Source organism: Electrona antarctica, assembly GCF_951216825.1.
Source record: "Electrona antarctica genome assembly, chromosome: 8".
Lineage (NCBI taxonomy): Eukaryota > Metazoa > Chordata > Actinopteri > Myctophiformes > Myctophidae > Electrona > Electrona antarctica.
The window spans coordinates 26,345,219-26,360,121 of NC_136789.1; the positions used below are offsets into that span (position 1 = coordinate 26,345,219).

General features: G+C 42.5%; 1 protein-coding gene across 1 annotated transcript in view; it reads right to left on the reverse strand.

The window, feature by feature from the left end:
• The window catches only part of LOC306927624 (connector enhancer of kinase suppressor of ras 2-like), a 49,077-nt gene that overhangs the window by 902 nt on the left and 33,272 nt on the right, over positions 1 to 14,903 (reverse strand). The window contains exons 11-21 of the mRNA XM_079507424.1: positions 14,033 to 14,247; positions 12,861 to 12,950; positions 10,921 to 11,120; positions 9,046 to 9,094; positions 8,387 to 8,565; positions 8,166 to 8,239; positions 6,655 to 6,726; positions 4,754 to 4,821; positions 4,189 to 4,289; positions 3,586 to 4,090; positions 90 to 289 (exon numbers count right to left, since the gene is read on the reverse strand). Of these exons, the coding sequence (XP_079363550.1) occupies positions 90 to 289; positions 3,586 to 4,090; positions 4,189 to 4,289; positions 4,754 to 4,821; positions 6,655 to 6,726; positions 8,166 to 8,239; positions 8,387 to 8,565; positions 9,046 to 9,094; positions 10,921 to 11,120; positions 12,861 to 12,950; positions 14,033 to 14,247 (1,753 nt within the window). The remainder of the gene's footprint in view (positions 1 to 89; positions 290 to 3,585; positions 4,091 to 4,188; positions 4,290 to 4,753; positions 4,822 to 6,654; positions 6,727 to 8,165; positions 8,240 to 8,386; positions 8,566 to 9,045; positions 9,095 to 10,920; positions 11,121 to 12,860; positions 12,951 to 14,032; positions 14,248 to 14,903) is intronic.

A 14,903-nucleotide genomic window follows, 5' to 3' on the forward strand; every position in this document is an offset into this window, starting at 1 on the left:
AGCCATAAACAGAAACTTAACCAGAAGCTGTTTTGAGCGGATAATAAAACATATAAATATTAAGCAGCCAAGACAGGTGTTTGTTTTACCTTAAGTGAGCTTTGTAGGATCTGGAGGCGGTGGAGCTTTTCACTGAGCAGTGGGTCGTTGACTCTGCGAACAAACGAGCGCTTGTATTCCAAGTGTCCGTCTGGCCTGTAGTCGGGCCTGGTGGACAGACTGGCGTGCTCCAGAGCTCGGTACAGGTCCCCGAGGGAGTCTGTCTGCAGCCTCCTCTCCTGCTCACAGCCTGCAGGCACCAAGAACAACCAATTACCAACACTGTGTCTGCAGCCTCCTCTCCTGCTCACAGCCTGCAGGCACCAAGAACAACCAATTACCAACACTGTGTCTGCAGCCTCCTCTCCTGCTCACAGCCTGCATGGCACCAAGAACAACCAATTACCAACACTGTGTCTGCAGCCTCCTCTGCTGCTCACAGCCTGCATGGCACCAAGAACAACCAATTACCAACACTGTGTCTGCAGCCTCCTCTGCTGCTCACAGCCTGCATGGCACCAAGAACAACCAATTACCAACACTGTGTCTGCAGCCTCCTCTCCTGCTCACAGCCTGCATGGCACCAAGAACAACCAATTACCAACACTGTGTCTGCAGCCTCCTCTCCTGCTCACAGCCTGCAGGCACCAAGAACAACCAATTACCAACACTGTGTCTGCAGCCTCCTCTCCTGCTCACAGCCTGCAGGCACCAAGAACAACCAATTACCAACACTGTGTCTGCAGCCTCCTCTCCTGCTCACAGCCTGCAGGCACCAAGAACAACCAATTACCAACACTGTGTCTGCAGCCTCCTCTCCTGCTCACAGCCTGCAGGCACCAAGAACAACCAATTACCAACGCTGTGTCTGTATAGAACAACTGGAATGCAAACTTAAAGGTAGTGTACAGTATGTAAGTGGTTCCCAAAGTGGGGTCCTTGAGGGTCCCAGGGGTCCTTGAGGGAGTTCCAGGGGGTACCCAGCTAAATGATAGTTTGGAACCAAATGGACCCTTATGGGTCTGTGACTCTGAGAGTGTACAAATGGAACCATTTGTACACTCTCAGAGTTAAATTAACATTGATTTTACAATATAAATTGGGGTCCCAGAGATAGAAAAGCCATTAAATGGGGGTCCGTAGACTAATGCAAATGGGGGTCCTTGAAATTAAACTGGTTGAGAATCACTGCTAGAGCCGTAAAAATCTTCAAATGGGGGTCCACGGGATAATTATTGTCAATTTGGGGGTCCTTGACATGAAAGAGTTTGGGGACCACTGGTGTATGTAAATTTATTTTGTTAAAACAAGTGTTAAATAGCTCTATATTCTGATAGTACTCATTGCTATAGTGTGTTCTGTTCAGTAACTGGGATTTCCCTGTCTCTCCAGCTCTTTAGTAAACAGAGAATGCATTTTTAGGTCGGGATACCAATTTTATCCAATCAGCCTCAGGAGACAGAACTCGACACAAATTACAGTTAATTTGGTATGACACAAAGAAATTAGAAGATAACATTGGAATTCGAACACTATACAATTGAAGCTGAGAAATGGATACTGCCTCCTGACTGGCTGAAATTGGAAACCCACCTGAAAATGTATTTTGAGCTAGAGAGACAGACCCCTGTTGCCACTCTATATTAATGATTACTATCAGAATGTAGTGCTTTAAGCTATTAACAAAAAAACTTTGTTTATATATATATATATATATATATATATATCCTTTAAGGCTAAAAACATATTTTTTTAATACTAAAGTCCTACCTGTTCTACTGCCTTTTTAATGAGCTGTACGGTACTTACAATTCTACTCCCTCAAACTGGAACGTCACAGTAGCCTATATAAAGATGTGTTTTAGTACGTGTAGTTACACAATTGTAAGTGCATCTTACATTAGGATGACTTTCCAACTGAGTATTTTCAATTAATTTCCAACAGTGTGTAACAAGGTAATCATAATGCGTCACTGGAGTGTACAACATAACGTCCTGAAACTTGGCTCTGCAAGATATTCAAGATCCGATGGCTGATGCAGTATATACACTGTATAGTTGCTCAATCTGTTCTATTTAAAATAATGTGTTATATGCCAGTATAGCCAGCACAGAGAGGAGAGGCAGAATGAGTGGTGGGATGAAACCCATGCATGAGACCACAAGCATATGACTAATGCCGCCTCACTGCACTGCGGCCAAGTCATCAGGGGTAGCCCTGCCTGGCGGTTTTATTTAAAACACTGCCCCCGAGTGGCCCTCTTCTTACACTGCACTTCAAAATAAAACCTCTCTAGTCTAGTTAATGTGTTATCACTCTTTTCTAATGGAACGTGAAACGTTTGAGGGTAGTCGGTAATGATGAGGCCTCGGGTCTGTGCTTTAGTCAGTGTGTGTGTGTATCGTGCAGTCTGCTTTTGTGCAAGATCCGAGTCTTTACACGCGATGTTGGAGGAAGTGAATGGCAGAGCAACGCAGAAATGAGGACACAGAGAAAGAATGGCCCCTCGGGCCAGTGTCTTTGTCTTGCTGAGAGTTCAACATTAACGTGGATTGAAAGGATTGTTCCTCAGCACAACATATACACATTGGCATGGAGCACAGGCTCAGGCTGAGGCATGGGACAACTCTCTGAGGCATGGGACAACTCTCTGAGGCATGGGACAGCTCTCTGAGGCATTGGGACAACTCTCTGAGGCATGGGACAACTCTCTGAGACATGGGACAACTCTCTGAGGCATGGGACAACTCTCTGAGGCATGGGACAACTACTCTCTGGGGCATGGGACAACTCAAAATTACTTAATTATTTGCGATGCCCACTAGGTGGCAGCATAAGCACACCTAACCTGTGCCAGCCGTCCGCTCTCACTCTACGATCCTTGTTTCATTTCCGTGTTATCAGTGAGGTGGGGGCTGTGGTTGTGAGTACATTGATCGTTAGCCGTGAGCTCATACCCCTTAGCTCTCGTCAGAAACAGTTACATGTCCGGAGCGATGCGAGACAAAGTCACAAATGATTTACGATCACCATGGACAGCGCTCAAAGCTTTAGAGATACAAGGCTTTGAAAATCCTGTTATAATGGAGGCTCAATGGAGCTGGATTTAAAAATCCCATAGCTGGTGGGGACGGAGGCTAAAAGGTAAATTGACGGTCGCCGCTTTCATATATTAGGGGGGGGGGGGGGGGGGGGGGGACGGACGACGAACATGTACGTAGTTGGCTGATGCCGTACCCTAGCCTAGCACAGAAATAATTAACTACATGAACCTTAGCGTTCCTATTCTGGGCCAAACATTCAGCAAAAACAGCAGATCTACAAGCTCACAATGCATCTTTATGCATCGTTGCAAGCCGCATCAAAGCCTAATATATAGACCCCTGGGGAAATGCAGTCAATGAAGTATATAAGTGATTCATCTTTGGTCCGAAGAACCTTTCCTTCAATAAGAAAAATACAGTTTACAATTTGTAAATAACAGTATTCAACATTGCATGTGGTGAGAATGTGTTCTGTGTCTCATGTGTCTTGTGGTGTCTTGCCTATGTCTCTGGCTTGGTCCTGCTGGGGGTGACGCTGGGGGTCTCGGTGTCCTGATGCACTGGTAGAGGCTGCCAGGACAGCATGGAGTCCACTGTCTCGGGGTAGAGTGAAACTGCGGGGTTTCCCTCCAGCTTCCGCGGAGACAGTGGGGTTGAGGGGGAGCGGCACAGGCCCATACTGGTCTTGTATAAGGCTGCGTTGTGTGGGTAGCGTAGACTGTCGGCGGTACTCCACAGACACCTGTCCTCTGGTTTCACGCAGCACCCCACCTTCCATCGGCAGTGTTTGCAAGTAGTGTAAGCCTGTGTTAGCCAAGGGCGCCTCGATCAGGTCCTGCCATGAGCGGCGCTGGCTGCTTGTCTTCGGGCCCAGCGAGATGTCATTGCTGGAGTTGCTCACGTGAGGAACCGGTCTGAACTCTTCGTTGGGGGAACGTGACTGAAACGTGTCAGACGAAGAGAAGTGACGATGCTTTGGCTCCAGGTACGGACTCATCTGAGGTACCTATACAACAACATCAGTTGGTTAATTAACAGAAAAGTTCCACAACTTCCCAAAACTACGACATACAGTATCAGGTGAAGACATGGGAGGAGACTCACTGAGGAAGGTCTTGGATATGTGTCATAAGGTGGTGGCGGACTGTCCTGTTTGGACATCGAAGGCAATTCCACATCCTCATGATCACTCTCACTCCAATAATCTAGTGTGAGGATATTGATCATTAGATATATGTTAATACAAATACAAAATATTAATATAATAAATAAAATGTATTTTTATTGCTATTCATAGTATTCAATCAAAGACATGTTATGTTGGTGGCTAACAACAGGTGACTATACTCAAATAAGCGGTCATTGTGACATATTGTAGAGAAAAACAAGGCACAAGAATACTATGAATTGCGTAATCAGGGCCAAAGATGGCTCTATCATATCCATTGAAGTATAACCTAACCAATCGATGATGCAGAAAGCTTCAAAAAATAATTAATAATATCAAAATATGTGCAAACATGTGAAATGACAACCTTGAACCTTAATTAATTGATCGTGACGCTACAACACAATAATTAAAACCATTTGATGTCTCCTATATGGTGGAATAATTATTAGGAATCTGATGAAGGGTGTGTGACTGCAACAGTGTCAGTAACATTCTCACCGCGGTCTCGTTGGACCCTCTCATGCTCCGAGTACCCTGTGACTGCTGTAGAGAGGCGGCTCAGCCAACTGCGGATGAAATCACAACACTAATGATGTGAGTCTCTACAGTTTGTGGTCCTGAGTCACATCATCATCATCTGTTTTATCATGTGCTTAGGTAGGTAAAGGTGCAGGCACGTAGCTGACCATTTGGTTGCCCTACTCGTAGGATATTTGTGCTTGCCCCCCCCTCCCGACGAGAGTGCTGCTATTCCTCATGCAGATCGGCTATTTTCACTGTTTGCGATGACGCACACACGGCCGCTCGTTATTACGCGGTGGAGCCGCGGTGAAAATTGTTATTTTGAGGGTCGGTTTGGCACATTTTGTTGCCCCCCTCGGCGTGTTGCCCTACTCGCAGTGCGTATTAATGAATTGCATTTTGCATTTTATAGCGCTTTTCCAAGTGCTCAAAGCGCTTTACAATGGTTCATTCATTCATACATTGGGAGGTGAAGCGACGAACAGTCGACGCCAGCGTCCTCACTTCCCACATTCACACACCAATGGTGGCGAGCTCACACCAACCAACTCATTGGAGGCAATGTAGGGTTCAGTGTCTTGCCCAAGGACACTTCGACATGTGGACAGGAGGAGCCGGGATTCGAACCGCCGACCCAGAGATCATTGGACGACCTGCTCTACCTCCTGAGCCACAGCCACCCGTATTGCGTGTATAGGTAGCGACGGCACTGTAAAGGTGAACAATGTGTTTAATTCATGTCACAATACACATCAAATACAGCAGGTAGCATCATTATAGATAATGCGGATCTTACAGCTTGCACACAATGCACAGCTTTAAGATTTCTTTAAGGTGTGTGGATATTATAACATGAAAATTAAAATAGCAAAAAAACTATGATAGTAGGGATTAAAACGAAATTATTATTACTATTATTATTATTATTATTATTATTATTATTAGTAGTAGTAGTAGTAGTAGACAGTAGTAGTAGTAGTAGTAGTAGTAGTAGTAGTAGTAGTAGTAGTAGTAGTAGTAGTAGTAGTAGTAGTATTTTTTATGGGAATACTGATCTTTCTTACAGGGCTCTGTGGATTAATTTACCTAATTCCTTGTAAGAAAGATACATCATTAATGGCGCCCGACATTTGAGGACTGTTGGTGTTTCTACGCCACGCAAAACAGACCTGTGAATCTGTGGATTTTTTCCTTCTTTTTTCTCTCCTTTGTTGCCTTTGAAGTGTCTTTGGAACCCGTGACTGTAACGTTAGGATGATGGATAAAGCTTAGTCACTCTTGTGTTAAGCGTACGGTTAGGACATAATATAGGCCTAGTCACTCTGTGTTAGGTAAGGAGCCTGTTTCTGTTAGGGAGTTTAAGAGTTTAACGGTAGTCTATGCGTGGTATGATTGTGCGTGTATGCGCTTTATTTGTGTGTATGTGCTTTGTTTGTTTTTGTTTGATTGTCGGTCTGTTTGTGTCGGTGAGTCTGTGCTGGTACAGAGCATCTTTGCGAGCTGTAATTGAATGCCAGGGAGGTCACGATTAAGTCTTTTTGGTCACTATTTTTAGATTTAGCTGTCAAGGTTATCTTGGTTGAATTATTTGTTACTGTTCAGTGGCTCACTGTACAAGTGGAACCACACAATGGCACAGCTATGTAGGTAAATATAGCACTGTCACATAAGTCACTGCAGTGGTGGCGGTAAAGTGAACATTCGCTAGTGCAGTATACTGAAGAACAAATAAATATCAGAAATTGCCAATTCATCCGTAGCCTACAGTTCATATCTGTAAGTAAGTACTCTTGATCAGTTCGTGTTGTTTCTTGAGTCTCCCTAACAAAAGGCATTAGAACCATTTAGTGACAGCTAGCTCTGCCTCAATCACTCACCGCACCATGTCGTCAACATTCTCCGCTGCAAAGTAGAAACTCTTTATCTTTGGATGGCAAGCCTTGAAAGCACTGAAAGAGAATCAAAGGGCAAATTTAAATATATATTTATGGTTACTAAATACATAGAGACATATTGTGCCATTCTTTTGCAGCTAGGGACTGCAAGTGGAATGTGTGTGTCTGTTTGCACTTTGCAAGCACTCTTGTCAAAGGCGTCTCGAGCACTGTTGTGCAATCCACTCATTTCTGTATACTGGTTTTAACCCATTTAGACACCTGACGTCGAAATTTAAAAAAATGTCTTCTAAATCCTGACCGTTTTCTGAAATACCTATGTTTCTATATCAGTGGTTCTCAATATTTCATGTCAATCAAGGACCCCACATTTATATGTAATTGGCCACCGACCCCCATCTGGAAATATGTTATTCCAGGAACCTCTCAGAAGCAAAGATTCGAGTTAAAAACGTTTGCTCTGAAAGAATACATTTTCAAAGATTTGCACCACATTTTCGCGATTTTTCAAAAATAGCAGACCTACAAGCTCTTAGTGCGGCACTCTGTGCCGCACTATGAGCTTGTAGATCTGCTATTTTTCAATAGCTAAAGTGTATAACATAATGCATAAAACACCAAAAGGGTTTCCCGTTCAGTATGGGTTAAACTTCATCTCTGCTTTTGTGATCAAGACAGTGGAATAGAGAACTAGCCTGGGAACCTGATGAAGCTGCCAGAGTGAATTGAATTACATGTGTGCATTAGTATGGCAACACCAGGCCAGAAAGAAACGGGAATGATGAGATAAATGAAGTTACTAACTGTAAGCCCCATGTGGAATACTAACTGGCTGAGACATCAGCAGCCCTCAGATCAACAGCTCTCAGATTTTGACACAGCATCATTTTCAAAAAACCTTTCAATTTTTTTTTAAACTTAAACCATTTGTGAACAATTAAGCCAGTCCATGATGCAGCAGAGCAAGTAGCATCTTATTCAACTATTTGATTGAAATCACGAATATTTTACTTATTTTTTGTGTGTGCTCCACTCTCTATAGAAGCATTTACTACAAGCTACCATTCACATAGATAGAGGCTGGGCAATCTGAGTGGTGTCTGTATTGGTCTCCAATACACATACAGGTATTTAACATGTGTCATATTGACGCTGTCTATTAGACCATAGATCTTATAGTCTTATCTAAATTGAAAAATAACCACATTACAGAACCTGTACTTGTAATACTGATTGGGTGGTCCTTCATATTGGGACAGTGATATGATTGCATGGTATTCTCTGTTTGGCCGTAGGTCTGTCAACAGGCATTGTTCAAGCTCATAAATTAACGATTTTCCCAGTAGGTGGAGATCACTGATGATCCCGCTACGTGAGATTAAGATAATACAGAAAATGGCACGATTACCACCAATTTGCCCCTCTGACAATTTAATCCACAGTTTTGCAGTAAATCAGACATCGCTTAAGCATTCGTAAAAATCTGTACTCACTACTTTTTTCTGCATTCAGTGGCACGATCAATCTTGAACTCTGGGAGACTCACAAAGCCCTCTGCCTTTTCATCCTGTGATAAGTCAAACGCTACAGCGTCATCATTCCAACCTAACATCAAGCTTGTGAGAAGTGTTCAGAATTAAGATTTATCCAAATTGGCCGCTTAATTATTGTTGAGGGGTGCATGGGAAAACTAAAACCAAACAATATTATTCACCTGCTCATTCATGTACCAGTACAGGCAGGTGTCTTTCAAGATGAACCAGTATTTCTTCCATTTCTGGGAAAAATAGCTTTTGGCATCCTTTTTTTTCCAGAGCCATCCCTCACAGTCCCCCTGACCCAAGTCCTTACAGGAGATCCTGCGCTTGCTGACTGAAGACCGTGGACTTCCAACTGCAGAGGTGAAAAGAGACCATGAGAACAGGAGGAGTACATCAGGGGTTCTCAACGTTTTTGGCTGGGGGACCCCCGAAAATGCTTTGGCCATGTCTTCGCGACCCCTGCCCCCCCCCTCCACCACCAATACAAATAGACCGCTACAATATCCTTAATAATAGAGAAAATACATCATAAATAAATACTGAAACAAGATATAATCATTAAGGAAAGTGTATGCATGCACTGTGTGTACTACGTACATTTTCCAGCCATTCAGTTGCAAAAAAAAAAAAGAATCTTTTTTTTTAATATAATTTGGGGACCCCCCGAGGGGTCGCGGCCCCCAGGTTGAGAACCCCTGAAGTACATGACCTGTAACATAATGATAACCGTGTGCACAGTAAAAACATGTGATCACAATTGTGTTACACTATCAGAGTTAATTTAAAAATCAGGGGTTGTTTATAAAAAACACTTTCTAGGAATGTACTTCACCTTTATTCTTCTTCTTTGACCTTGAGAGAAGTGAGGACCGTTCAAACATCTACAAATAAAAGAAAGTAAACAGGCCAATAAGATGCTGAGGGATCCCTCGTTGCCATGAGTCTAACAGTTGATAATAAACAGAGCCCGACCGATGCCAAATATTTGGGTCCCGATTTTAGAGATCCCTAAACCCATTTAGGCCTGACGTCGAAATAAATAAAAACGTTCGCTCTGATATATATTCAAAGATTTGTGCCGCGTTTTTACGATTTTTAAAAAATAGCAGACCTACAAGCTCGTAGCGCAAACTCGGTGGCGCGCTATGAGCTTGTAGATCTGCTATTTTTCAATAGCTAAAGTATAACATAATGCTTAGTTAAAACACCAAAAGGGGTTCCCGCCCAAAATGGGTTAAGGCCCCTAAGCCATCGATTACCGATGTATTGGCCAATGTTTTGTCAGAAAGTGTTCTAATCAATTTGAAAAACAAGGTTCTATTTGAGACCATTTAACTAGAATATATTTTATTTTATTTAACCTCTTAAGCCCTATTGACATTCTTCAAAAAATAGCACATCTACAAGTTGTAAAGCTGTTATTTTTGGAAATATTCGCCTACAATGACATGCCCAAGATAGGGACGCCAGGTTGAAAGTTGTAAAACATCGGGACTAGGGATGTCCCGATCACGTTTTTTTGCTCCCGATCCTATTCCGATCATTTGATTTTGAGACAGATTTTTCCCGATCCGATCTTTATATTTTTATACAACACTTATGCCATGTGAGAAGTCACTCTAGTCTAGTCTGTTGCCTTTCAATTATTCAAAGGCAAAAATATGTCACTACTTTTATTAGAACTATAGAAGGACTGTCATTGTGGTGTGTTTGCCACTGCTGGAACTAGTACCCCAGGAGGACAAACATCAAGCATAAACATGACAGTTTTCACAAAATATCATTGTTTATACATCTTTCTTTGAGATTTACATTAGACACAAGCCTATTTAGACACACTATTTTATTGAATAGCGCAAATAAGAGACTAATATTGATATAATATCGGTCGGGCTCTAATAATAAATGAAATATTTGTGACGATGACGACAGGGACTAGAAACAGACTGACGTGGTAGAGGGACATAGAAACAGGGACTAGAAACAGACTGACGTGGTAGAGGGACATAGAAACAGGGACTAGAAACAGACTGACGTGGTAGAGGGACATAGAAACAGGGACTAGAAACAGACTGACGTGGTAGAGGGACATAGAAACAGGGACTTGAAACAGACTGACGTGGTAGAGGGACATAGAAACAGGGACTAGAAACAGACTGACGTGGTAGAGGGACATAGAAACAGGGACTAGAAACAGACTGACGTGGTAGAGGGACATAGAAACAGGGACTAGAAACAGACTGACGTGGTAGAGGGACATAGAAACAGGGACTAGAAACAGACTGACGTGGTAGAGGGACATAGAAACAGGGACTAGAAACAGACTGACGTGGTAGAGGGACATAGAAACAGGGACTAGAAACAGACTGACGTGGTAGAGGGACATAGAAACAGGGACTAGAAACAGACTGACGTGGTAGAGGGACATAGAAACAGGGACTAGAAACAGACTGACGTGGTAGAGGGACATAGAAACAGGGACTAGAAACAGACTGACATGGTAGAGGGACATAGAAACAGGGACTAGAAACAGACTGACGTGGTAGAGGGACATAGAAACAGGGACTAGAAACAGACTGACGTGGTAGAGGGACATAGAAACAGGGACTAGAAACAGACTGACGTGGTAGAGGGACATAGAAACAGGGACTAGAAACAGACTGACGTGGTAGAGGGACATATAAACAGGGACTAGAAACAGACTGACGTGGTAGAGGGACATGGAGTCCGAGCTGGAGGTGGACAGGGACACTTCCATCTGGAGGGCGGGGACAAGCGTGTAGTGGGCGGGGCTACCTCCCCTCTCAACCTTCTTCCTGTTTTGGCTCAGACTGCGTCCCGTCAGGAATTCCTCCGCCGCTGTGACTAGTTTGTTGTCCTCGCGGGCATAATGCAGCAAGGTGTTCTCTGTAGGGACACGAGTGAGCAAAGACACCTGCAATGTCTCATCACTGCTTTCTCGAACAAGAAAGTGGTCCAGGAGCCCCCGATTCCAATTCTGTCCCTCAGTACCTCTGACCACCTTTGTATCTAGTCAAATATAATTTGAATTGAATTGAATATATCACTTTATATCTGAAAGGCCTTTATCCACTTAACCCTCTAGAGTTACTAAACTGGATCTGAGTTGGCTCTGGACTGCTTTCCATCTACTAAACCAAATCTCTCCAAAAATAGCCGATCTACAATCCCTCAACGTGTCAACTGCTATTTTTGGCTAATGTTCCCACCAGAATATGGATTCTAGGGTTTAAGTGGTTAAAATAAATACGACGAGAAGGCTGCTCGGCTCTCTCAGGCAGACAGCTATCAAATATGTCAAGATACGCCTCTTACGTATAAATATAGCACCCTCGCGTTGGCTGTTGAGAAGCCCAAAGGATCAACAGATCATCATCACGCCCCCCTGTAGAATTAAACACGTCTTTCCAGAGAGTATTCCTTGAGACTGAAACGAGAGCATTTTGCTTTCTTATCCCACTCCATTTGTCATGAGGCTTAGCATGCAGCAACCTACAGCATGTCAAAACCCTGGGGGGAAATAAAATCTTTAGCAGTTGCCAGGGCAACAATATACCTTCAAACCCAAAAACAGAAACGGTGAGAAAGAAAGAAAGAAAGAAAGAAAGAAAGAAAGAAAGACAGAAAGAAAGAAAGAAAGAAAGAAAGAAAGAAAGAAAGAAAGAAAGAAAGAAAAAAGAAAGAAAGACAGAAAGACAGAAAGAAAGAAAGAAAGAAAGAAAGAAAGACAGACAGAAAGAAAGAAAGAAAGAAAGAAAGAAAGAAAGAAAGAAAGAAAGAAAGAAAGAAAGAAAGAAAGACAGAAAGAAAGAAAGAAAGAAAGAAAGAAAGACAGAAAGAAAGAAAGAAAGAAAGAAAGAAAGACAGAAAGAAAGAAAGAAAGAAAGAAAGAAAGAAAGAAAGAAAGACAGAAAGAAAGAAAGAAAGAAAGAAAGAAAGACAGAAAGAAAGACAGACAGAAAGAAAGACAGAAAGAAAGAAAGAAAGAAAGAAAGAAAAAAGAAAGAAAGAAAGAAAGAAAGAAAGAAAGAAAGAAAGAAAGAAAGAAAGAAAGAAATAGCATCTACAATGTCACAACACACACGGGTCACGTCCATGACAACAACACTGGTATAAATCATATCAATTATTTAGCATAATAATCATAATAGTTCCCATGCTGAAAATAGTTCATACATTTTCAAATTGATTTATTGTTGGTACCTAGCTGCAGTCAGTCATTTGTTTTGTAGGCCTATATTTAATTTATTTGTTATATGTGCCATCATCCATGTGCAATTGCTGTTTAGAAAAGCTTAAAATTCAAAGATTTCTTTCTTGTATACCTGTATGTGTATCTTCCAATGTTAAATGTCAAAAGAAAAAAACACAATTAAATAATGTTAATTGAAATTATTTGTATGATCGTCAACTAAAATGTCATGATGGTGACAGCACTAACATGTGGGCATAGCCTGCATCTTCTTTGCTCAGAGATCTGAGAGAGCGACATACTGTAGAGAACCATCCTCTATCATGAAATATCCACCCACTCGCCACATCTCTCCCTCTCTCTGTCTGGTCCTCTATCTCTCTCTCTCTCTCTCTCTCTCTCTGCGCCCCTCCCTCAGCCTCCCACTCACTCACCTCTCCTGCTCTCTCTCTTCAGCTTGGTGGGGTCTTCATAGTCTCCCGCCCAGTTGCATTCTATTGGCATTGAGATGGGCCTGAGCCGGCCTGGGGTGTACAGCACAGGGGAACATTTTGATATCATTATGCAGCTGCTCTCAGAAAATAACCCATTTAGACCTGAGGACGATCATACAAAATGTCTTCTAAATCATGACAGAAAAACTCATGTTTCTATGTCAGTTTCTATGTCAGTGGTGCTCACAAATTTTTCATGTCAAGGACCCCCAGAATTATCTGTATTTGGCTGCCGACCCTCATCTGAAAATATGTGCCACATTTTCACGATAAAAAAAAAATAGCAGACCTACAAGCTTGTAGCGCGGCACTCGGTGCCACGCTATGAGCTTGTAGGTCTGCTATTTTTCAACAGCTAAAGTACAACATAACGCGTAAAACACCAAAAGGGGTTCCCGCCCAGAATGGCATAAAGGAGACAGACAGCCAGAGTCTCCATGCCATTTGCTATTTGGCTGAATCCCTTGAAACCTTTATTCCGAATGCTATCCTATGGCTCCAGCCCTTGAATCGCCAGACAGCCATACATACCAATATGGCCATTCAAATAAATTCTTTGCTGCGTGAACCCAATCAACCAACAAAAAGCAGCTAAGTAACTAGAGTAGCAGGTCGAAATCAAGATAGATCTAATCTCGACCCGTCATTTACATACTACTGTATCTATCTATTCTAAATAAGAAACGTAGCACCTGTAAACAAGAAAACAACACACTCTATCTAAATAACATACATCTGAAACCGAGCCGTATAACGTGTACGATATGAAATTAATTTAACCCATTTTGACCTGAGATCAGATTCTAAAAATGTCTGTTTGAAAATGACAGTTTTCTGAAAAAGCTATGTTTCTATGTCAGTCATTCTTCGATTTTTTTAAAAATAGCAGCGCGCCACTCGGTGGCGCGCTATGAGCTTGTAGATCTGCTATTTTTAAATAGCTAAATCATAACATAATGCTAACACCAAAATGGGTTAAACCCAGAAACTGTGATATGCGTTACACTGCACAAAAGTTCGCTTAGTTCTTGTAGTCGGGAAAAAAAAGCATGAAATATCGTTGTTCATCATCAGCGCTTTATGACTAGTGCCTGAGCCTGAGTGAGTCATACCATAGGAAGGAGTGCTGCTGCCCCTGCGAACAGGTGACAGCCTGCCATGGTTCTGGTCGTATTCATAGCAGTAGAGAATGGCATCCTCCTCCACCAGGGGGAAACGCCGCCTACACTCCTGGTCCAAGTAGGAGTTGGGTGAGTCAGAGCCCTTGCCGACTTGAACATCTGAGTGGGACTCATCATCGCCGCCTGGCAGGTTTCCCTTTTCATCTCTGCAAGCAAAGAGACATTGGAGGAATATTTATGTGGTTGGTGGTGACGATGGATGGGGGAGTTGGGCAGAAAAAAGTGGAATATACATTTTATTTGGATTTGCTGCCTTTATATGGGCAGATCTCAGTGTAAGGGAAGGCAACACCATGTCAAAGGAGTATAATGTGAAATTGAAAAATCAGACCCGTCTGAAGTGAGTGGTGCTGTGCTGTGCTGTGCTGTGCTGTGCTGTGCTGTACTGTACAAGCTCTCCTCCCTGGCCTCTGTGTCTGTGTGTTAGGCTGCACAACAGTGACACTTGGTGGTGCTATTTCCGTGCTCGGACCCAGGGACACAGGGACACAGCCACACACATAGCTGTCTATAGGAGTGGTTGCACCACTCAAAATAAATAAATAAATAAATATATATATATATATATATATATATATATATATATATATATATATATATATATATATATATATATTGGCACACCGCAAGTGATGTCACTATTGCTATATATTTTATACACAGACTGTTGTCGTAGCAGATACCCTGGTCGAACGTTTTCCAGTTCTAAATGACTACCGTATACCATGGCACCGTCGGAGGTGCGTCAGGCAGAAATGCCCAGCAAGTATTATCACTTGTGCTTACATCTACTTTAGCTGGC